Genomic DNA, 22666 nt, shown 5'->3' with positions numbered 1-22666 from the left:
CCAGAACCTGGGCCCTCTCGACCCCCAAGTCCGTTGGCCCACCAATGCAGCCGGGGGGGTGAGTTACCCCTGCCCCGAGCTACGCCCGCCCGGGTCCCGGACTGGCGCACAGCAAGATCCAACACCAGCGGGATCATTCAGACTCTCTGCGCCAGCGCTCAGCGAGAAGCCCCCCCCTCTCGGTTCCAAACTGTGGGTCCGAGCCCCTGCCCTGCGACCCAGACCAACGCTGGCGGTGCGGTACCGAGGGTCGGTGTGACCGCGGGCAAGGTAACAGGCGCAGAACGAGGCCATTCGGCCCATCGCGTCCGCGCTGACCCAAAGAGAGAGAAAAAAAAACAGAAAGGAGCCGCTCGATTTTAAACCCACCTTCCAGCCCCTGGTCTGCAGCCTCGCAGCTTCCAGAGCCTCAGAGGCAGGTCCTCACCGAGTCTCAGCCCCGAGCACCGACACAGGGAGTGCATTCCAGGCCCTCCACCGTCCGAGGGAGCCAGCGTGGGTCATCGAGCCCGGAGGGGAAGGGAGGGGCTGTGAGCCAGGGCACGGGGCGGGGGTGCAGCAGAGCTGTGGGCGAGCGCGGGAACAGACATGTCCGGAGGTAACGGAGGGGCAGACGAGGGCTTCTGCAGCGGATCAGCCGAGGCGGGAGGTCTCCATGAGGACGGGGAGATGGGTGGTGAGGAGGGTCCCCGGGGGATCCACAGGACCCTGAGCGGCCCAGGTTGTGCCCAGGGCAGAGGTGGGGGCGACAGGAGAGAGGGCACAGTTGAGGCGGGGGAGGGGTGGAGACCCTGCTCGGGGCCGGGGTTTGGGGGGGTGGGTGGGTGGGTGATCGACCACATCCTTACCGAATTATCCCAAATTCGTCGAAGTATCCCCCTCGGCCCTCGGTCCCGAAAGGCTCCTTGAAGGTCAGGATGACAGAGGCGATGTTATCCCGATTCCACACTGGGGCGAATATCCTGTTCGCAAATCTGCGGGGGTGGGGGCAGAAACAAACAAGGGGGACAGGGGGTTATTCTCAGATCCGTTTGCCCCAGAACATCAGCACCCCCCCCCTCGGTCACCCAACACTCTCCACAACAAAACACTAACAACCTCATACAATTCACCATTTCTTACCTGTCCTGGGAGTGTTTGATGGGGACGGTGTAGAGGGAGCTTTACTCTGTATCTAACCCCGTGCTGTACCTGTCCTGGGAGTGTTTGATGGGGACGGTGTAGAGGGAGCTTTACTCTGTATCTAACCCCGTGCTGTACCTGTCCTGGGAGTGTTTGATGGGGACGGTGTAGAGGGAGCTTTACTCTGTATCTAACCCCGTGCTGTACCTGTCCTGGGAGTGTTTGATGGGGACAGTGTAGAGGGAGCTTTACTCTGTATCTAACCCCGTGCTGTACCTGTCCTGGGAGTGTTTGACGGGGACGGTGTAGAGGGAGCTTTACTCTGTATCTAACCCCGTGCTGTACCTGTCCTGGGAGTGTTTGATGGGGACAGTGTAGAGGGAGCTTTACTCTGTATCTAACCCCGTGCTGTACCTGTCCTGGGAGTGTTTGATGGGGACAGTGTAGAGGGAGCTTTACTCTGTATCTAACCCCGTGCTGTACCTGTCCTGGGAGTGTTTGACGGGGATGGTGTAGAGGGAGCTTTACTCTGTATCTAACCCCGTGCTGTACCTGTCCTGGGAGTGTTTGACGGGGACGGTGTAGAGGGAGCTTTACTCTGTATCTAACCCCGTGCTGTACCTGTCCTGGGAGTGTTTGATGGGGACAGTGTAGAGGGAGCTTTACTCTGTATCTAACCCCGTGCTGTACCTGTCCTGGGAGTGTTTGACGGGGACGGTGTAGAGGGAGCTTTACTCTGTATCTAACCCCGTGCTGTACCTGTCCTGGGAGTGTTTGATGGGGACAGTGTAGAGGGAGCTTTACTCTGTAGCTAACCCCGTGCTGTACCTGTCCTGGGAGTGTTTGATGGGGACGGTGTAGAGGGAGCTTTACTCTGTATCTAACCCCGTGCTGTACCTGTCCTGGGAATGTTTGACGGGGACGGTGTAGAGGGAGCTTTACTCTGTATCTAACCCCGTGCTGTACCTGTCCTGGGAGTGTTTGATGGGGACAGTGTAGAGGGAGCTTTACTCTGTATCTAACCCCGTGCTGTACCTGTCCTGGGAGTGTTTGATGGGGACAGTCTAGAGGGAGCTTTACTCTGCATCTAACCTCGTGCTGTACCTGTCCTGGGAGTGTTTGACGGGGACGGTGTAGAGGGAGCTTTACTCTGTATCTAACCCCGTGCTGTACCTGTCCTGGGAGTGTTCCTCTTCCAAACTCTTTTTTTATAAACTCATTCATGAGATGTGGGTGTCGTTGGCTGGGCCCAGCATTTATTGCCCATCCCTAATTGCCCCTTGAGAAGGTGGGGGATGAGCCGCCTTCTTGAGCCGCTGCAGTCCCCGTGTGGTGTAGGTACACCCACCGCGCTGTTAGGGAGGGAGCTCCAGGATTTGGACCCAGCGACAGTGAAGGAACGGCCGATATATTTCCAAGTCGGGATGGTGTGTGGGGCTCGGAGGGGAACTTGCAGGTGGTGGTGTTCCCCATGTGTCTGCTGCCCTTGTCCTTCTAGGTGGTAGAGGTGGTGGGGTTTGGGCGGCGCTGTCGAAGGAGCCTTGGCGAGTTGCTGCAGTGCATCTTGTAGATGGTACACACACTGCTGCCCCTGTGCATCGGTGGTGGGGGGAGTGAATGTTTGTGGATGGGGTGCCGATCGAGCGGGGGCTGCTTTGTCCTGGACGGTGTCGAGCTTCTCGAGTGTTGTGGTCACCCAGGCAAGTGGGGAGTATCCCATCACACTCCTGACTTGTGCCTTGTAGATGGTGGACAGGCTTTGGGGGAGTCAGGAGGGGAGTTTCTCTTGACTGTTTAAGGGTTAGCGCAATGTTATTTGAAAGGAGCCTTCCGAGCACCCTCGTTCCCAAGGCTGGTCAGCTGCGCGGGTGCCCACCCAGGACCTGCCCTGCTGGTTTGGGGGCAGCTCAGGTTACAGGAAAGCCCTTCCTCCTCGACCTTTCAAACTCAGACAGCAGTTGAGTTGGGTGTTTTGTCTGTCTGCTGCTGTCTACTCTGTGGCACCAGCTCAGGGGTTGCCGGTCCTGCAGGAACCCTCCTAGCACCATACCCACCGCCACTCACAGCGCCAGGGCGCAGCACCCACTCGCTCTCTCGCCCGCAGGGTTGCCCATCGAGCCTCGACAGCGTGCCAACATTCGACCACGGCGTGCATCGCAGCAGACTGTGATCCTGCGCGCAGCCATCTACTGTCCAACAGGAGAGTGACCCAGGGCAGGAAACTGTTGGAGGGTCAGCGCCGAGGGAGCGCCGCACTGTCGGAGGGTCAGCGCTGAGGGAGCGCCGCACTGTCGGAGGGTCAGTGCTGAGGGAGCGCCGCACTGTCGGAGGGTCAGTGCTGAGGGAGCGCCGCACTGTCGGAGGGTCGGCGCTGAGGGAGCGCCGCACTGTCGGAGGGTCAACGCTGAGGGAGCGCCGCACTGACGGAGGGTCAGCGCTGAGGGAGCGCCGCACTGTCGGAGGGTCAGTGCTGAGGGAGCGCCGCACTGTCGGAGGGTCAGTGCTGAGGGAGCGCCGCACTGTCGGAGGGTCAGTGCTGAGGGAGCGCCGCACTGTCGGAGGGTCAGTGCTGAGGGAGGGCCGCACTGTCGGAGGGTCAGCGCTGAGGGAGCGCCGCACTGTCGGAGGGTCAGTGCTGAGGGAGCGCCGCACTGTCGGAGGGTCAGCGCTGAGGGAGCGCCGCACTGTCGGAGGGTCAGCGCTGAGGGAGCGCCGCGCTGTCGGAGGGTCAGCGCTGAGGGAGCGCCGCGCTGTCGGAGGGTCAGCGCTGAGGGAGCGCCGCACTGTCGGAGGGTCAGTGCTGAGGGAGCGCCGCACTGTCGGAGGGTCAGTGCTGAGGGAGCGCCGCACTGTCGGAGGGTCAGCGCTGAGGGAGCGCCGCACTGTCGGAGGGTCAGCGCTGAGGGAGCGCCGCACTGTCGGAGGGTCAGCGCTGAGGGAGCGCCGCACTGTCGGAGGGTCAGTGCTGAGGGAGCGCCGCACTGTCGGAGGGTCAGCGCTGAGGGAGCGCCACACTGCACAAACTTCTGAAAGGTTGGCTCTGTTTCCCTCTCCACTGATGCTGCCTGGCCTCTGGGTGAGTTCAGCACTCTGTCTTTCCAATTTCAAGGACAAATATCATTTCCTAAGCTGCGCTGGCTCCACCATGTCCCCCGGTAGGCGAGGGGTGGGGTCAGTCAAAATCTGTCTTCCTGTTATCTTTACCTTAGAACCATGAGGTTCTGCACCATCTCCTTGCCCAGGTAGTGGTCGATGCGATAAATCTGATCCTCTGTGAACAAGGAGGAGAGGTGGTTCGACAGCTTGTTGGAACTTTCCAGATCCTTCCCGAAGGGTTTTTCCACGATCACACGATTCCAGCCACTGGAACGAGAGGCGGGGAGGGGGGGGGATTAGAAACGGGCAGACGATGTGTGAAACCAACCCCACCCCCAGCCCCATTCCAATCCTCCGGTCAAACGCGCTCCGATCGCGGCCGCCGACTGGGCTTATCGACTACGTGTGGCATCGCAGGAAGTCCCATTCCCCCACCCCCCACTGCACCCCACCGCCAGTAACCCACCCCATTCCCGCCTCAGGAGGAGCCGGGAGTGACTCAAGGTCAAATCAGGAAACCCGCACTTTTAACTCCCCCCCCACCTCCCCCCACCAACCCCGTAAAACTTCAGGGAGGGGCCCCCTTCCCTTCCTTTGCTCTGCTCTCCCCCACCACTACCCCCCACCCCCCACCACCCCCAAGCATCCTGGAGCCAGCCCCACAGGTGGAGCACTGCGACCAGGTGAGGGGTGGGAACCCTGGGAACTCCGAACGTGTGGTGGTGGGATCTTGTTGTGCCATCTGGTTTGTTTTTTTTCCCCTTGGGGGGGGTGGGGGGGAGAAGGGGAGAATCTTGCTGTGCACCATCCCACCCCCCCCGGCCAAAAATAAAAAAGAAAATCCAGACGGCACAGCAAGATCCCACTGCCTCGAGCCTGATTATTCAAACGAACAGACGGACGGACAGAGGGAGGGTGGGGTTGGGGAAGGGAGAGATGACGGGATCCATGAAATGGGAGAGGTCGATGACATCGAGATGTCCTTCCTGGGAGAGGGGTGGGGTGGTGGGGTGGGATCCAGGAACCAAGTGGATGCGGCTGGGGTGCCGATATCCCAGTGGAGGGATACAAGATGCGCTTTGCGTTGGACACAGGTACAGCAGGTCTCGTTCTCCCTGACGCTGACCACCGTTGGGGAAAAGATCTCCTCAGCTATCAAGCCCGGAGGTATCGAACTCCAGGTCATGGGACAACTGAATGTGGCCCTTCAATACTTTTTATTATTCGTTCAGGGGATGTGGGCGCCGCTGGCTGGGTCCAGCATTTATTGCCCATCCCTAATTGCCCCCTTGAGAAGGTGGGGGTGAGCCGCCTTCTTGAGCCCCGTGTGGTGTAGGTACACCCACCGTGCTGTTAGGGAGGGAGTTCCAGGATTTTGACCCGGTGACAGTGAAGGAACGGCCGATATATTTCCAAGTCGGGATGGTGTGTGTGGGGCTCGGAGGGGAACTTGCAGGTGGTGGTGTTCCCCATGCGTCTGCTGCCCTTGTCCTTCTAGGTGGTAGAGGTGGTGGGTTTGGGCGGCGCTGTCAAAGGAGCCTTGGCGAGTTGCTGCAGTGCATCTTGTCGATGGTGCACACACTGCTGCCCCTGTGCGTCGGGGGTGGAGGGAGTGAATGTTTGTGGATGGGGTGCCGATCGAGCGGGGCTGCTTTGTCCTGGACGGTGTCGAGCTTCTTGAGTGTTGTGGGAGCCGCACTCATCCAGGCAAGTGGGGAGTATCCCATCACACTCCTGATGTGTAGGGAGAGAAAAACCCACTGAATCCTTCCAATGTGACACTGAACCAGAGGGGGCTCACACTTGAGCAGGGAAGCCAGCCCCCGACTCGCACCTGATTGGCAGAGTCAATGATTCGGAACGTCAAGGGGCATCAGCCAAAAAAAATAACATCAGGGCTGAATTTCCACAGCTGTTGACAGGGCTGGGAAAGCCGGAAGGCAGTGAGCCAGCTCACTCTATGTCTGCAAACGAAACCAGTGTGCCTGTGTTCACACCCAGAAAAGGTTCCTCATCCACTCTCGCCCAGGGGAAGGTAAGAGACTCGCTGTCTGTTGAAGTACAGGGTTATCCAGCTGTGATGGAACTGAATGAGCGAGCGTTCCCAGTGCGATAACCCAAGGGACATATCAGAGCTTACCCAGCTCAACACAGCAGTTTGTGTCGACTTGGGGGGAGGTGTAGTATAATGAGGGGAATCAGAGTTGGGGGAGGTGTAGTATAATGAGGGGAATCAGAGTTGGGGGAGGTGTAGTATAACGAGGGGAATCAGAGACTTGGGGGGAGGTGTAGTATAATGAGGGGAATCAGAGTTGGGGGAGGTGTAGTATAATGAGGGGAATCAGAGTTGGGGAGGTGTAGTATAATGAGGGGAATCAGAGTTGGGGGAGGGTGTAGTATAATGAGGGGAATCAGAGTTGGGGGAGGTGTAGTATAATGAGGGGAATCAGAGTTGGGAGGAGGTGTAGTATAATGAGGGGAATCAGAGTTGGGGGAGGTGTAGTATAATGGGGGGAATCAGAGTTGGGGGAGGTATAGTATAATGAGGGGAATCAGAGTTGGGGAGGTGTAGTATAATGAGGGGAATCAGAGTTGGAGGAGGTGTAGTAGTATAATGAGGAGAATCAGAGTTGGGGAGGTGTAGTATAATGAGGGGAATCAGAGTTGGGGGAGGTGTAGTATAATGAGGGGGAATCAGAGTTGGGGGGAGGTGTAGTATAATGAGGGGAAATCAGAGTTGGGGGAGGTGTAGTATAATGAGGGGAATCAGAGTTGGGGGAGGTGTAGTATAACGAGGGGAATCGGAGTTGGGGGAGGTGTAGTATAATGAGGGGAATCAGAGTTGGGGGAGGTGTAGTATAATGAGGGGAATCAGTGTTGGGGGAGGTGTAGTATAATGAGGGGAATCAGAGTTGGGGGAGGTGTAGTATAATGAGGGGGAATCAGAGTTGGGGGAGGTGTAGTATAACGAGGGGAATCGGAGTTGGGGGAGGTGTAGTATAATGAGGGGGAATCAGAGTTGGGGGAGGTGTAGTATAATGAGGGGGAATCAGAGTTGGGGGAGGTGTAGTATAATGAGGGAGAATCAGAGTTGGGGGAGGTGTAGTATAATGAGGGGAATCAGAGTTGGGGAGGTGTAGTATAATGAGGGGAATCAGAGTTGGGGGAGGTGTAGTATAATGAGGGGGAATCAGAGTTGGAGGAGGTGTAGTATAATGAGGGGGAATCAGAGTTGGGGGAGGTGTAGTATAATGAGGGGGAATCAGAGTTGGGGGAGGTGTAGTATAATGAGGGGAATCAGAGTTGGGGGAGGTGTAGTATAATGAGGGGAATCAGAGTTGGGGGAGGTGTAGTATAATGAGGGGAATCAGAGTTGGGGGAGGTGTAGTATGATGAGGGGGAATCAGAGTTGGGGAAGGTGTAGTATAATGAGGGGGAATCAGAGTTGGGGGAGGTGTAGTATAATGAGGGGGAATCAGAGTTGAGGGAGGTGTAGTATAATGAGGGGAATCAGAGTTGGGGGAGGTGTAGTATAATGAGGAGAATCATAGTTGGGGGAGGTGTAGTATAATGAGGGGGAATCGGAGTTGGGGGAGGTGTAGTATAATGAGGGGGAATCAGAGTTGGGGGAGGTGTAGTATAATGAGGAGAATCATAGTTGGGGGAGGTGTAGTATAATGAGGGGGAATCAGAGTTGGGGGAGGTGTAGTATAATGAGGGGGAATCAGAGTTGGGGGAGGTGTAGTATAATGAGGGGGAATCAGAGTTGGGGGAGGTGTAGTATAATGAGGGGGAATCAGAGTTGGGGGAGGTGTAGTATAATGAGGGGGAATCAGAGTTGGGGGAGGTGTAGTATAATGAGGGGGAATCAGAGTTGGGGGAGGTGTAGTATAATGAGGGGGAATCAGAGTTGGGGGAGGTGTAGTATAATGAGGGGGAATCAGAGTTGGGGGAGGTGTAGTAGTTTACACGATCACAGGAAATGATGCATTGCCTCGTGATCGAGCGCTTGTGGCAAGATGAAGCCACAGCGAGATGTCAACATTTTCATTAACTCGGACTCTGTAAAGGAGGCCAGGGACATGATACCCACCGGAGCACTCGGCGCCCCTTCCCCCCCCCCCGCCCCCCGCCTGCCCACGCGCCCCTCCCGCACGCCCACACTCACACTTTGCCCATGCACGTTTTCCTGATGTTGCCGGTCACGTCCTCGTACACACTGGGGGGCAGGGCCAGGTAGAAGAGGCGATTAGCCTGCCGACCATTGTGCAGGCTGTTGATGTGACTCTCCAGTTTCAAGAAGCTTTCCTCCTCTGTGTACTTGCCCTGGACATAACTGTTACAGGCAAAGAAAGCGTCCAGTTTCTGCTGCTGCTCTTCTGTTGCCTGAGAGAGAGAGAGAGAGGAAGGCGCAGAAAGAGCAAGAGAGAGAGAGAGAGAAAGAGAGAGAGAGGGGGACACAGAAGGAGTGAGAGAGAGAGGCAGAAGGGCGAGGGAGAGAGAGAGGCAGAAGGAGGGAGGGAGAGAGAGAGGCAGAAGGAGGAAGGGAGAGAGAGAGGCAGAAGGAGGGAGGGAGAGAGAGAGGCAGAAGGAGGGAGGGAGAGAGAGAGAGAGGCAGAAGGAGGAAGGGAGAGAGAGAGGCAGAAGGAGGGAGGGAGAGAGAGAGGCAGAAGGAGGGAGGGAGAGAGAGAGAGAGGCAGAAGGAGGGAGGGAGGGAGAGAGAGGCAGAAGGAGGGAGGGAGAGAGAGAGGCAGAAGGAGGGGGAGAGAGAGAGAGAAAGGAAGAAGGAGCGAGAGAGAGAGAGAGGCAGAAGGAGGGGGAGAGAGAGAGAGAGAGGCAGAAGGAGGGGGAGAGAGAGAGAGGCAGAAGGAGGGGGAGAGAGAGAGAGAGAGAGGCAGGAGGAGGGGGAGAGAGAGAGTGAGAGGCAGAAGGAGGGGGAGAGAGAGTGAGAGGCAGAAGGAGGGGGAGAGAGAGTGAGAGGCAGAAGGAGGGGGAGAGAGAGAGAGAGGCAGAAGGAGCGAGAGAGAGAGAGAGGCAGAAGGAGGGAGAGAGAGAGAGAGAGCGAGAGAGAGAGAGAGAGAGAGGCAGGAGGGCGAGAGAGAGAGAGAGAGAGACAGAAGGAGGGAGAGAGAGAGAGAGAGAGAGAGACAGAGAGAGACAGAGAGAGAGAGAGAGGCAGAAGGAGTGAGAGAGAGGCAGGAGGGCAAGAGAGAGAGGCAGAAGGAGGGAGAGAGAGGCAGAAGGAGGGAGAGAGAGGCAGAAGGAGGGAGAGAGAGGCAGAAGGAGCGAGAGAGAGAGAGAGAGAGATAGAGAGACACAGAGAGAGAGAGAGAGAGAGAGAGAGAGACAGAAGGAGCGAGAGAGAGAGGCAGGAGGGTGAGAGAGAGGCAGAAGGAGGGAGAGAGAGAGAGAGGCAGAAGGAGGGAGGGAGAGAGCGAGGCAGAAGGAGGGAGAGAGAGAGAGAGAGGCAGAAGGAGGGAGAGAGAGAGAGAGAGAGGCAGAAGGAGGCAGAGAGAGAGAGAGAGAGGCAGAAGGAGGGAGAGAAAGATAGAGAGAGAGAGGCAGAAGGAGGGAGAGAGAGAGAGAGAGGCAGACGGAGGGAGAGAGAGAGAGAGAGAGAGAGAGAGAGAGAGAGGCAGAATGAGGGAGAGAGAGAGAGAGGCAGAAGGAGGGAGGGAGAGAGAGAGAGAGAGAGAGAGAGGCAGGAGGGAGAGAGAGAGAGAGAATTACTGGGTGTTAGTCTCACACATGCACTTGCCTCAGGAACCCCCGGCCCGACAGGGGGCAGCTGTTTAACTTGGAGGCAGGAAAGCAAATCAAAATCACCCAGGGGTTACCCGGCCCCCCCCACCAACCTGGACAGGCATTGGGCCTGCGAAGGCTCCCAGCATCGAACAGCCGAGCTCCAAGCTCAGCATCCGGATTACATCCTGGGAGCAGTGGATCTGGACCAGGAGGACACAGAGGGTCCAGAGCTGAGGGAGAGCCCACCAGCCCAGGCGGAAGCCTCTAGAAGCAGTTTCAGCATGTGGCGCGCGCCCAGACAGACAGACAGCGCAAGCTTTACCTTGAAGAAAGACTCGGTCTGCCTGCGGATGGCGTCCATCGTGAGGCTGGAGCGGGCAAATCCCACAATGTGAGTGTCGGCCGGGAGCAACCCATCACGGTACAGCCACCTGCGGAGAGAGAGAGAGAGAGAGGGAGAGGTTTCCCATTAGCGTTGAAACCCTCAATCAGTCCGAGCAACAATACTCTGCGTTTGCCCCCGGACCCCGGCCCGAGGGGAAATCTTTAAAACCCCACCACCTCCAGGAGAGTACAAACAGAGAATTCTTGGTCCATATCAGAGGGAGAGAAACATTACAAACATCATCAACATCCTGGATCAGGACAATTCACAGGAGATTATGTGTGCAAGGAGTCAACTTGTATCTAACCCCAAACTGTACCACAGAGAGAAACTCCCCCTACACCGTCCCCATCAAACGCTCCCAAGACAGGTACAGCACGGGGTTAGATACAGAGTAAGGCTCCCTCTACACCGTCCCCCATCAAACACTCCCAGGACAGGTACAGCACGGGGTTAGATACAGAGTAAAGCTCCCTCTACACCGTCCCCCATCAAACACTCCCAGGACAGGTACAGCACGGGGTTAGATACAGAGTAAAGCTCCCTCTACACCATCCCCATCAAACACTCCCAGGACAGGTACAGCACGGGGTTGGATACAGAGTAAAGCTCCCTCTACACTGTCCCCATCAAACACTCCCAGGACAGGTACAGCACGGGGTTAGATACAGAGTAAAGCTCCCTCTACACCGCCCCCATCAAACACTCCCAGGACAGGTACAGCACGGGGTTAGATACAGAGTAAAGCTCCCTCTACACCGTCCCCATCAAACACTCCCAGGACAGGTACAGCACGGGGTTAGATACAGAGTAAAGCTCCCTCTACACCGTCCCCATCAAACACTCCCAGGACAGGTACAGCACGGGGTGAGATACAGAGTAAAGCTCCCTCTACACTGTCCCCATCAAACACTCCCAGGACAGGTACAGCACGGGGTTAGATACAGAGTAAAGCTCCCTCTACACCGTCCCCATCAAACACTCCCAGGACAGGTACAGCACGGGGTTAGATACAGAGTGTCGCGGAAAGACGGAGTGAACACTCAGAACCCGGAGGTTTGTGTAGGAAGTCTTTATTAAAGTCGTGATATCACGGAGAGCCCAGTCGCATACAACGGAGCGAACCAGTCTCTGCCTAACGCCTCTTTACACACATAGATACAGCAAAAGGTTCATGACAGAAGGTTGGGCAATTACAATATTAACACTGATCGCTATCTTTTGAAACCATTTGAAACTATTGCAACTCCGTCTTTCCGCGACAGATGGCAACGAGGGCGGGATCCGACTGAAGTCCAGTGGCCTCTTAAAGTTGGAGAGGTCATTGAAAACCTGGACCGACGGATCTTTGAGAAAGATCCCTGGCGGAGAAAGGGCGAGACTCTCCTTCCAATTGGTGAGAATACGAACTGCATCCTGGCTGAAAGGGGGAGTGCTTGAAAAAAGGGTGGCTACCGACCGAAAAGATTTGCAAGACCCGAGGATTCGGAGGACTTGTTGAGGAACTCTTAAACACCGGCGAGCGCACAGGGCAGGCAAAACGCGCCGCGCTGTTTAATTGTGTTTGCTTTTCAGAAAGATGGGAGATCACAACAGCAGAGCGGGCTCTGTCACTACCCCCACCCCGCTTCGCAAAGCGCTAAGAACAAACCGAAACTGGAGCTTAAAACAGCAACTTTGAAGATGGGTAAGAAAACAGGGAAAAAAAAGCAGTAGTAGTCTACCCAGGGGTTCGAGTCCCCTGGAGGTGAAAAGTAAGTCATTTCTGTGTTTTTCCTTTTGTGTCCATTACGGTCCTGAGACGGTCCTGTTTCTGATGGGGTTAAACGGACTCAAAGCAAAGGAGAGAGCTTCTCACCAGCTGGAACTTTTAATCGGGACAGATTTGAGCGCTTATAATATGTTTTAAGGGAGGTGGGATAGACAGCTGCTGAATTTTCTGTAACTTCCACAAAAAAAAGAATGAATTGACCTAAGTTACAAGGGCTGTTGGTGCTGGAGAGAGAGAGAGAGAGAGAGAGAGACAGGGTACCCCGAGGGGGTTAATGAGCCATTTGCAAGCGGCAGCAGAGAAAATGTGAGCTTTCGTCAGTTTGAAGGTCCCTATAGGTGGAGCCTTCAAGATCCCTTTATTCCCCCACTGCTACTCGAAGATTCATTTAGAGTTAAGTTCAATATTATAGGAGTATCGATACATACCTTTATCTATGTGTTTGTTTGTGTGCACTGAAGCATTCGTATGTGAGCTTTAATGTGTTTTCTTTCCTGAATTGTCTTGTGTGTGTGTGTGTAGTTGTTCTTCCCTGAATTGTGTTGTGTGTGTGTGTAGTTGGGCACTTTAGAGTCAAAAGCCCCATATTAGATTAAAGGAAAAGTTTATTCAAATATTCCAAAGTTTTGAGCATAAGGTTGGAGTTGAGATTTCTGGCAAAAATCATAATTTGAAGGTCGTGTAAAGATAAGACAGGTCTTGCCTTTGTTTGAGATGAACCAACCCTTTGTACCACCCCCCCTCGCAGACCAGTAGGGAATAACCCTCATCATCAGCCTCCAAGCTGATTGGGATTAATACATACGAGTTGGTATTCTAACATTCTGAGAAAAAGAAATTCAGAAAGATTCTAGGAAAACGAAAAGACATAAACACAAGGTCTAGGTGGTTCCAATGGATAAAAAGGGGTTTCTTATGAAAGAGATGAATTAAATATTTAAGGAAATCTGCTTCGCAAAAGCACTGGAATTTGAATTGGGGACAATCTTGAGATGTAAAGTGCAGTGTAATTTAACAGGTTACTTATGAATCACTAGGATGCTATCTAAGATAAATAACATACGGAAATTATAACTTGGATACAAATCATTACACCTGAAAAAGAGGTGGTTTTAATTTTGATAGTGTAGATTACAGTTCTTACAAAGTTTAAAAATTTGAGGTTTGCTTCTTGATAAAGTTCTCCAAAAGGGAATTTTCATTTTAAAAGGTCTGACAACAATTGGCACTAATTCAAATGCTGCAAGCTTTTGTGTTTGTAAAGTCTGTTCCCAAAATACGAGGCTAAGCTCAAGACCTTGGCAAAGTTTGGCAGAAATCCAATTTTCGGCCGAGTTAATGAATCTGGGATAAGTCTAAAAGAAAAGGGTCAGACACAATTTAGTGGGTTAACTTTTAAGACAATAAAATCTTTGAGAAGAAGAAAAGGGAGCAAAACATGTCAATACCTGATTTCTGTTTTAAAACTGTTATGAAAATACTTGATGGGACTGTAAAGTCTCTCCAGACAACCTGAACAAGATAAGATGGCAGCTGTTGCAAGTGTAAACTGGTATGAGGAAAGTGGGAGAATGAGTCAGGGAAAGAGGACATCATGTACAAACTGTTTTAAGGGAAATGAATTCGATAATCTGGCCATCGACTGAGGCATCGGAACTGCACAGGGGGAGATAAGCAAAGATCTAGAGACAGAGATCCCCGTTGAAATGGAATAGTTAATATGGCCTAAAGAGTAAGCAAACATTTTAAACAGTCCAAGACAATAGAGAAACTGAACTCGAGAGAACCTTAAGATGATCATGGTCAGGAAAGAAAACTTAGGTAAAACTACGAGGAATCTGTAGTTCAGGAACTGAAATGTAAGGAGAAATAATACTGAACAACAATTTACCACAAGATGGATACAGGTAAAGGGGAAGCTGGAAAAAGGCTAAATAGATGCATTACTGATTATATTAATGTGCCCGTGAGCTACAAAGAGTAAAACCATAGGATTAACACCTTGAGGACAGGCAGAGTTAAGCGGTTCCCAGAGAGAACCATCACTGGATGTGAAGATACCGAGCCATTGAAAGATAGGATAAGAAGGTGCACTGTAGAGTTGTTTTAAGGAATTGAGGTCGGACATGAGACAGCAGCAGGAGGGAGTAAACTGGGAGGAGTGGAGGATGCCTACCCAAATGGATTCAGGTCAGGGAACTCATTTCACAGGGAGAGTCATTAAAGAAGTGTGAAATCTTATGGAGATTAAACAGAAATTCCATAGTCCTTACCACCCCCCAGAGTCCAAGGAGGGTGGAAAGGATGAACTGAACTTTAAATGCAATTACCTGAAGATATTATAGTAGGAGGTGTAGGGCCACAGAAAGGAAAAATACAGGACAACGAAAGGGAAGTAAATGGAGGCATTGCACACAGTTAAAGACACATGACGATTGACCAAGCGGTAACCCCGGAGAACGGGAGCCGATGTTAATGTCTCCACAGATCGACGATCCTGCTCGTGGGCCTATCAGTACTGGCAACAAGGTCGGGGATCAACACTGCTCATCCTGCACCGCAGGAGGAACTTTGGTACAGCGCGGACAGCGCCGAATGTGACACGCAATGGGGAATGATAAATGTAACAGGAGGAGAACAAGTGCTTTCAAATTGTAGTCAGGGTTTGCTTCAGATCGGGCGTGGGAGGTCCGCCACTACCCAGCCACCTCCCACCTCTACTTTCACAGTCCGAGTAGAGATAATTGAAACCCCTCAAACCACACCGACTGACCCATCTTGTCCGACTATGCATCCAGGACCGACGAATGGTTTGGCACTGGTTAATCAGAAGTTTCGTACGATAATGTACACCATGGGCTGGTACCCGTAGTCTTGTATTTATCCGGTGTCGTCCTGCCCCAATGGTGCTCAACCCATACCCAAGCACTCTATAGGGCTCTGACACGCCAATTGATGACTGAAGCAGTTCAGTTCAGCGGCGAGACGCGATCAGGCTTGGGAGGGAACCGCGTTAAGCGCAGCCTGATAAATGATGCCACTATGATATTCAATACAGGGACATCATTGGTTAATCCAAAGCCTGGCTACCGTGGCTCAAAAGTCATGCGGGGACTATCAATAAATTAATGGAAATCGGGAAAGATATTTCAGACAAAGCGAGCAGAAATGATGTTTGCAACACCGATGGATCTTGGGCACTGGAACAAGCCCGAGAAAATTTAAGACAGACTAAAGAAGGGGTAGTCCCTTTATGGGTAACTTAATGAGTCATGACTTGACCGGTTACCAGCTCAGGGGTTTAACGCGTGTATGTAGAATGACTGTTGAATGTATAGCGAACAGTAATATGCTAATAGGCATTGTATTAGTAATACCTGTCACACCGATGTCAATGACATAACCCAGGCATGACGCCCACAGTGACTGCTGGTATGGGACCCCAGCCATGGGGCCCAATTTGTACACCTACAAATGGACTTTATACAAATGCCTAACTGTATGGAATATAATTATGTTTTGGTTCTAGTATGTTTTGTTCTCGTGATGGGTGGAGGCGTGTCCCACCCGACGAAATGATGCTGTTGTTGTTGTAAAATTGTTGTTCAGTTTACTGCTAAAGTGATAAAGGAACCGTCGAAGGCCTTACGATGCGACCATCACCCTTCCTGCCCATACCACCCCCAGTCTACTGGAGCGATAGAAAGACACAATGGTATTCTGAAAAACAAAGTAGCTAAATTATGCGAAGAAAGCAGTTTGAAAGGGCCTGAAGCTCTACCCTTGGTGCTCATGACTAAGCGCTCTCACCCAAACTGTCTCAAGCGCTTGCATTTACAGGTAGTAGAAGCTCAGAAAAAGCCCACCATTGAAGACAGCCATCAATACCAGCCCAGGGACCCAGTCCTGGTAAAGACCTTCAGGAGAAAGGACTGTTTGGAACCTCGATGGGGAGGGCCCTTTCCAAGTCCTGCTCACCACCCATACGGCCGTAAAGGTTGAAGGACGACCCTTGTGGACCCACGCATCGCACGTCAAGCGGACGCCGACCTCGGACGGAAGTGCAGGAACTTTAACCGAGCCGTCGGAACGCTGACTCCGATTGGGATCCTGTCCTGCGTGGTCCTTGCCCGGGGGGGCATGGAATACCAATTCTGCCGTTCAACGAACGCTGGCCGTAGCCTCGCAAGTTAATCGGACTAAATGTTGGTATTTGTGCTCATTTTCCTCTATGCAAGACAGCAGCTGAATTGCACGAGAGGGTGGAAAGGGCCCGACCTTGTGCTGCGAACGACTCGAACGGCCCTGAAGATTAAAGGGAAGGAAGATTGGGTCCACGCCACTCGTTGTAAAAAACATTGTCCGTCATTATCAGTGAATTAATTTGCATTATGTATCGGATACCGCCTTTTGCTATATTCTGTCCTTTTGATATATTTTGAGGGGAGGGGTACCCAAAGGATTCCCAACACTTTTTGTCTCTGTGCCTCACCTATGCTAGGTAGGACTGTTGGATATGCGCCCAGACTCCCCAACATGGGGGCAGAGACGGGTAATTGGCGTTGCTGTTCCTCTAAACGAAACTGAGCACACTGACGTTCGAACTTTTGATATTGTATCACCATATGTTTAGGGGTTGGTTCCGTCTCTCTCCACCTGCCAACGGGTGGAACTATACAGAACATGGGATTAGAATTAGATCCCCACTAGGGCCGGTAAACGCCACCTGTTGGTGTTCCAGCCTTACACTCAGCACTTACGATCTGGGACGGAGCTCCTGTCATACTGCAGTATCATACATCTTTGGCCTATCTGTCCGAAATCCCGCAGGTGCTTGAACATCCACCAGACCCTCTTGACGGTACATATTGTGGAGATAAAGCTTACCCCTGGTTGCCTGCGAAGCCTCAGCCGTCCTTTTCCTCTAAACATGTCTGTAGGAAATTCGGAAAAGAACAAAACCACTCCCACCTGGAGGGACTGTTGCTACCCGGCGTACTTAAACCCCTATCTTCGCCATAGAGGTAGATCAGATATGCACCCCCGTCGGCGCCTACATCGTCGTGGCATCTCGGAATCGGGACGATTCTGGACGATTGCTTTGCCCCACCTTATGGACCGGCATGTAATTCACGTGGAATTATCAACCTGGCGGCTGCGCGTGAAAAAGTCGCTAAGTCAACAGCCGACGCTCTGATTAAAACACAGAAGCAGATCTCAGCCAGCACCACTGCCATGATAGCACTACGCCTAACCGTCTCACAAAACAGGATGGCCCTTGACTTCCTTCTAGCCGAAAAAAGGTGGCACTCGTGCGATGATAGGCTCAGAGTGCTGCACTCATGTCCCCGGTGTCTCTGAAAATATCACGGACTTGGGACAGCATGCCATGGGCAAGGTACAAGAAATAAAGGCGGCCGGGGAAAGTTCGAGCGATTTTTATAAAAAAAGATTCTCCGTGGTCTCCAATACTAGGTTGGTTTTCCAGTTGGGGAAGTTGGTTGCTATACTTTTTAACTGGGATAGTCGTAGCATGTATCATAGGGTGCTGTGCGTGTGTTACATTATGGGTTTGCTGCTCCCAGATTTATCAATAGTGTCCCTACTGGATTAGGGAGGTGCCCCAATCATTCCCCAAATGATGCGCACTGGCCCCAGCGAAGCCCACTGGTGGGGAGAGAAGGTTTACCCCCGCCAGGGTCCGGCCTTTTCCTCGTGGTTATGAACCCCCTGTATGATGATGAAGATATTATTCCTCACTGGTGTTAATCGAAAAGAAAAGATTAACAAGGAGGGGCTGGGGAGGAATAAAATACGTGCGTAATTGGGAATGAATTAAAATACACGTGCAATTGTGAAATAAATAAAATACACCGATACTTGGTGAGAGAAATAAACTTAAAATACATGTATAATGTAATTTACTGTAGACTGTCCCCAAACAGTCACACAGCCAGCACATAAATTAGCAAATCAAAGGGCCAGGGCTACCTTCCCAGACTAAGGGGCTCCGAATGTCAGATACAGTGGCAAAATCTAAGAGAGAAAAATACTATTATGTGTGTGTCTTTCCCAGGATATGTAACCAAATATCACTGTCTATTTGCTAAACCATTGACATTGTCCTGTCTATTTGCTAAACCATTGACATTGTCCTGTCTATTTGCTAAACCATTGACATTGTCCTGTCTATTTGCTAAACCATTGACATTGTCCTGTCTATTTGCAAAACCATTGACATTGTCCTGTCTAATCGTTAAACCATTAACACTGATCGCTATCTTTTGAAACAATTATAATTGCCCAGGTTTCTGTCAGGAACCTTTTGCTATTATCTATGTGTGTAAAGAGGTGTTAGGCAGAGACTGGTTCGCTCTGTTGTATGCGACTAGGCTCTCCGTGATATCACGACTTTAATAAAGACTTCCTAGACAAACCTCCAGGTTCTGAGTGTTCACTCCGTTTTTCCACGACACAGAGTAAAGCTCCCTCTACGCCGTCCCCATCAAACACTCCCAGGACAGGTACAGCACGGGGTTAGATACAGAGTAAAGCTCCCTCTACACCGTCCCCATCAAACACTCCCAGGACAGGAACAGCACGGGGTTAGATACAGAGTAAAGCTCCCTCTACACCGTCCCCATCAAACACTCCCAGGACAGGTACAGCACGGGGTTAGATACAGAGTAAAGCTCCCTCTACACCGTCCCCATCAAACACTCCCAGGACAGGTACAGCACGGGGTTAGATACAGAGTAAAGCTCACCACAATGTCGGGTAAATCTTCTTCTTGGCCAAGTCACCCTGCAGAGAGAGAGAGACGGGGAGAGATGACACTGAGCAGTGAAACAGGACAATTGAGTTACAATAGCAATTTCACCCCCTCCCTCCACAACACACTGTAACCTCCTCCACCCCCCTCCTCCTGCCCCCTCTCCCCACCCTCCTCCTGCCCCCTCTCCCCACCCTCCTCCTGCCCCCTCTCCCTACCCTCCTCCTGCCCCCTCACCCCCCCTCCTCCTGCCCCCTCTCCCCCCCTCCTCCTGCCCCCTCTCCACACCCCTCTCCCCCCTTCCTCCTGTCCCCTCTCCCTCACCTTCCTCCTGCCCCTTCTCCCCCCACCTTCCTCCTGCCCCCTCTCCCCCCCTCCTCCTGCCCCCTCTCCACACCCCTCACCCCCTCCCTCCTGCCCCCTCTCACCCCCTTCCTCCTGCCCCCTCTCCACATCCCTCCTCCTGCCCCCTCTCCACACCCCTCCTCCTGCCCCCTTTACACCCCCTCCTCCTGCCCCCTCTACCCCCTCCTCTTGCCCCCTCTACCCCCCTCCTCCTGCCCCCTCTACCCCCTCCTCCTGCCCCCTCTACCCCCTCCTCCCCCCTCCTCCTGCCCCCTCTACCCCCCTCCCCTCCTCCTCCTGCCCCCTCTACCCCCCCTCCCCCCTCCTCCTGCCCCCTCTACCCCCCTCCTCCTGCCCCCTCTACCCCCCTCCTCCTGCCCCCTCTCCTCCTGCCCCCTCTACCCCCTCTCTTCCTGCCCCCTCTACCCCCCTCCCTCCTGCCCCCTCTCCTCCTGCCCCCTCTACCCCCTCTCCCCCCTCTCTTCCTGCCCCCTCTACCCCCCTCCTCCTGCCCCCTCTACCCCCCTCCTCCTGCCCCCTCTCCCCCCTCCCTCCTGCCCCCTCTACCCCCCTCCTCCTGCCCCCTCTCCCCCCTCCCTCCTGCCCCCTCTACCCTCTCTTCCTGCCCCCCTCCTCCTGCCCCCTCTACCCCCCTCCTCCTGCCCCCTCTCCCTCCTGCGCCCTCTCCTCCTGCCCCCTCTACCCCCCTCCTCCTGCCCCCTCTACCCCCCTCCTCCTGCCCCCTCTCCCTCCTGCGCCCTCTCCTCCTGCCCCCTCTACCCCCCTCCTCCTGCGCCCTCTACCCCCCTCCTCCTGCCCCCTCTACCCGCCCTCCTCCTGCCCCCTCTACCCGCCCTCCTCCTGCCCCCTCTACCCACCCCTCCTCCTGCCCCCTCTACCCCCCCTCCTCATGCCCCCTCTACCCACCCCTCCTCCTGCCCCCTCTACCCCCCTCCTCCTGCCCCCTCTACCTCCCCTCCTCCTGCCCCCTCTACCCCCCTCCTCCTGCCCCCTCTACCCCCCTCCTCCTGCCCCCTCTACCCCCCTCCTCCTGCCCCCTCTACCCCCCTCCTCCTGCCCCCTCTACCCCCCTCCTCCTGCCCCCTCCACCCCCTCCTCCTGCCCCCTCTACCCCCCTCCTCCTGCCTCCTCTACCCCCCTCCTCCTGCCCCCTCTACCCCCTCCTCCTGCCTCCTGTACACCCCTTCCTCCTGCCCCCTCTACTCCACTCCTCCTGCCCCCTCTACCCCCCTCCTCCTGCCCCCTGTACACCGCTCCTCCTGCCCCCTGTACACCCCTCCTCCTGCCCCCTCTACCCCCTCCTCCTGCCCCCTCTACCCCCCTCCTCCTGCCCCCTGTACACCCCCTCCTCCTGCCCCCTGTACACCCCCTCCTACTGCCCACTCTATCCCCCTCCTCCTGCCCCCTGTACACCCCTCTCCTCCTGCCCCTGTACACCCCTCTCCTCCTGCCCCCTCTACCCCCCTCCTCCTGCCCACTCTACCCCCCTCCTCCTGCCCCCTCTCCCCCCTCCCTCCTGCCCCCTCTACCCCCTCTCTTCCTGCCCCCTCTACCCCCCTCCTCCTGCCCCCTCTCCCTCCTGCGCCCTCTCCTCCTGCCCCCTCTACCCCCCCTCCTCCTGCCCCCTCTACCCCCCTCCTGCCCCCTCTACCCCCCTCCTCCTGCCCCCTCTCCCTCCTGCGCCCTCTCCTCCTGCCCCCTCTACCCCCCCTTCTCCTGCCCCCTCTACCCGCCCTCCTCCTGCCCCCTCTACCCGCCCTCCTCCTGCCCCCTCTACCCGCCCTCCTCCTGCCCCCTCTACCCACCCCTCCTCCTGCCCCCTCTACCCCCCCTCCTCATGCCCCCTCTACCCACCCCTCCTCCTGCCCCCTCTACCCCCCCTCCTCCTGCCCCCTCTACCCCCTCCTCCGGCCCCTTTACCTCCCCTCCTCCTGCCCCCTCTACCTCCCCTCCTCCTGCCCCCTCTACCCCCCTCCTCCTGCCCCCTCTACCCCCTCCTCCTGCCCCCTCTACCCCCCTCCTCCTGCCCCCTCTACCCCCCTCCTCCTGCCCCCTCTACCCCCCTCCTCCTGCCCCCTCTACCCCCCTCCTCCTGCCCCCTCTACCCCCCTCCTCCTGCCTCCTCTACCCCCTCCTCCTGCCCCCTCTACCCCCTCCTCCTGCCCCCTCTACCCCCCTCCTCCTGCCCCCTCTACCCCCCTCCTCCTGCCCCCTCTACCCCCCTCCTCCTGCCTCCTCTACCCCCCTCCTCCTGGCCCCTCTACCCCCCTCCTCCTGCCTCCTCTACCCCCCTCCTCCTGCCCCCTCTCCCCCCTCCTCCTGCCCCCTCTACCCCCTCCTCCTGCCCCCTCTACCCCCCTCCTCCCGCTCCCTCTGCCCACCTCCTCCCGCCCCCTCTGCCCCCCTCCTCCCGCCCCCTCTGCCCCCCTCCTCCCGCCCCCTCTGCCCCCCTCCTCCCGCCCCCTCCTCCCGCCCCCTCCACCCCCCTCCTCCCGCCCCCTCCACCCCCTCCTCCCGCCCCCTGCACCCCCCTCCTCCACCCCCCTCCTCCCGCCCCCTCCACCCCCCTCCTCCCGCCCCCTCCACCCCCCTCCTCCCGCCCCCTCCACCCCCCTCCTCCCGCCCCCTCCACCCCCCTCCTCCCGCCCCCTCTAACCCCCTCCTTCTGCCCCCTCTAACCCCCTCCTCCCGCCCCCTGTACACCCCCTCCTCCTGCCCACTGTACACCCCCTCCTCCTGCCCCCTCTACCCCCCTCCTCCTGCCCACTCTATCCCCCTCCTCCTGCCACCTCTACCCCCCTCCTCCTGCCACCTCTACCCCCCTCCTCCTGCCCCCTCTACCCCCCTCCTCCTGCCCCCTCTACCCCCCTCCTCCTGCCCCCTCTACCCCCCTCCTCCTGCCTCCTCTACCCCCCTCCTCCTGCCTCCTCTACCCCCCTCCTCCTGCCCCCTCTACCCCCCCTCCTCCTGCCCCCTCTACCCCCCTCCTCCTGCCTTCTCTACCCCCCTCCTCCTGCCTCCTCTACCCCCCTCCTCCTGCCTCCTCTACCCCCCTCCTCCTGCCTCCTCTACCCCCCTCCTCCTGCCCCCTCTACCCCCCCTCACTCCATTACCGAGGCCCCCATCAGGGTCAGGACGCAGTGACGATGATGTTCATCCGGCATCTTCAGCCTCCCCATGGAACCGGGCCGAGACTCCGCCCCGCCATTGGCCGAGGCCCCGCCTCCCGACCCCGCCACCGCCTCCTGACCTCCGAGGCCCCGCCCTCTACCTCGCCCGAAACCCCGCCTCCTGACCCCGAGGCCCCGCCGTCTCCTGCGCCCGACCCTCCGCCTCCTTCCCCCGAGGCCCCGCCCCCTCAGTCGCACGAGGCCCCGCCTCCTGACCCCGAGGCCCCGCCCTCCCCCTC

At 55.7% G+C, this 22666-nt stretch overlaps 1 protein-coding gene across 1 annotated transcript in view; it reads right to left on the bottom strand.

The window, feature by feature from the left end:
* The window catches only part of g6pd (glucose-6-phosphate dehydrogenase), a 28829-nt gene extending 6375 nt beyond the window's left edge, over positions 1 to 22454 (bottom strand). Inside the window, exons 1-6 of the mRNA XM_078536721.1 lie at positions 22371 to 22454; positions 18886 to 18923; positions 10286 to 10394; positions 8387 to 8604; positions 4327 to 4485; positions 849 to 974 (exon numbers count right to left, since the gene is read on the bottom strand). Coding sequence (XP_078392847.1) covers positions 849 to 974; positions 4327 to 4485; positions 8387 to 8604; positions 10286 to 10394; positions 18886 to 18923; positions 22371 to 22436 — 716 coding nt within the window. The 5' untranslated portion in view covers positions 22437 to 22454. The remainder of the gene's footprint in view (positions 1 to 848; positions 975 to 4326; positions 4486 to 8386; positions 8605 to 10285; positions 10395 to 18885; positions 18924 to 22370) is intronic.
* Between the last annotated feature and the right edge of the window lie 212 nt (positions 22455 to 22666).

The sequence above is a fragment of the Cetorhinus maximus genome, unplaced genomic scaffold (genome assembly GCF_964194155.1).
Source record: "Cetorhinus maximus unplaced genomic scaffold, sCetMax3.hap1.1 HAP1_SCAFFOLD_1448, whole genome shotgun sequence".
Lineage (NCBI taxonomy): Eukaryota > Metazoa > Chordata > Chondrichthyes > Lamniformes > Cetorhinidae > Cetorhinus > Cetorhinus maximus.
Note: the sequence above shows the minus strand (reverse complement) of the source record. Positions and strands in the feature narration are given on the sequence as shown.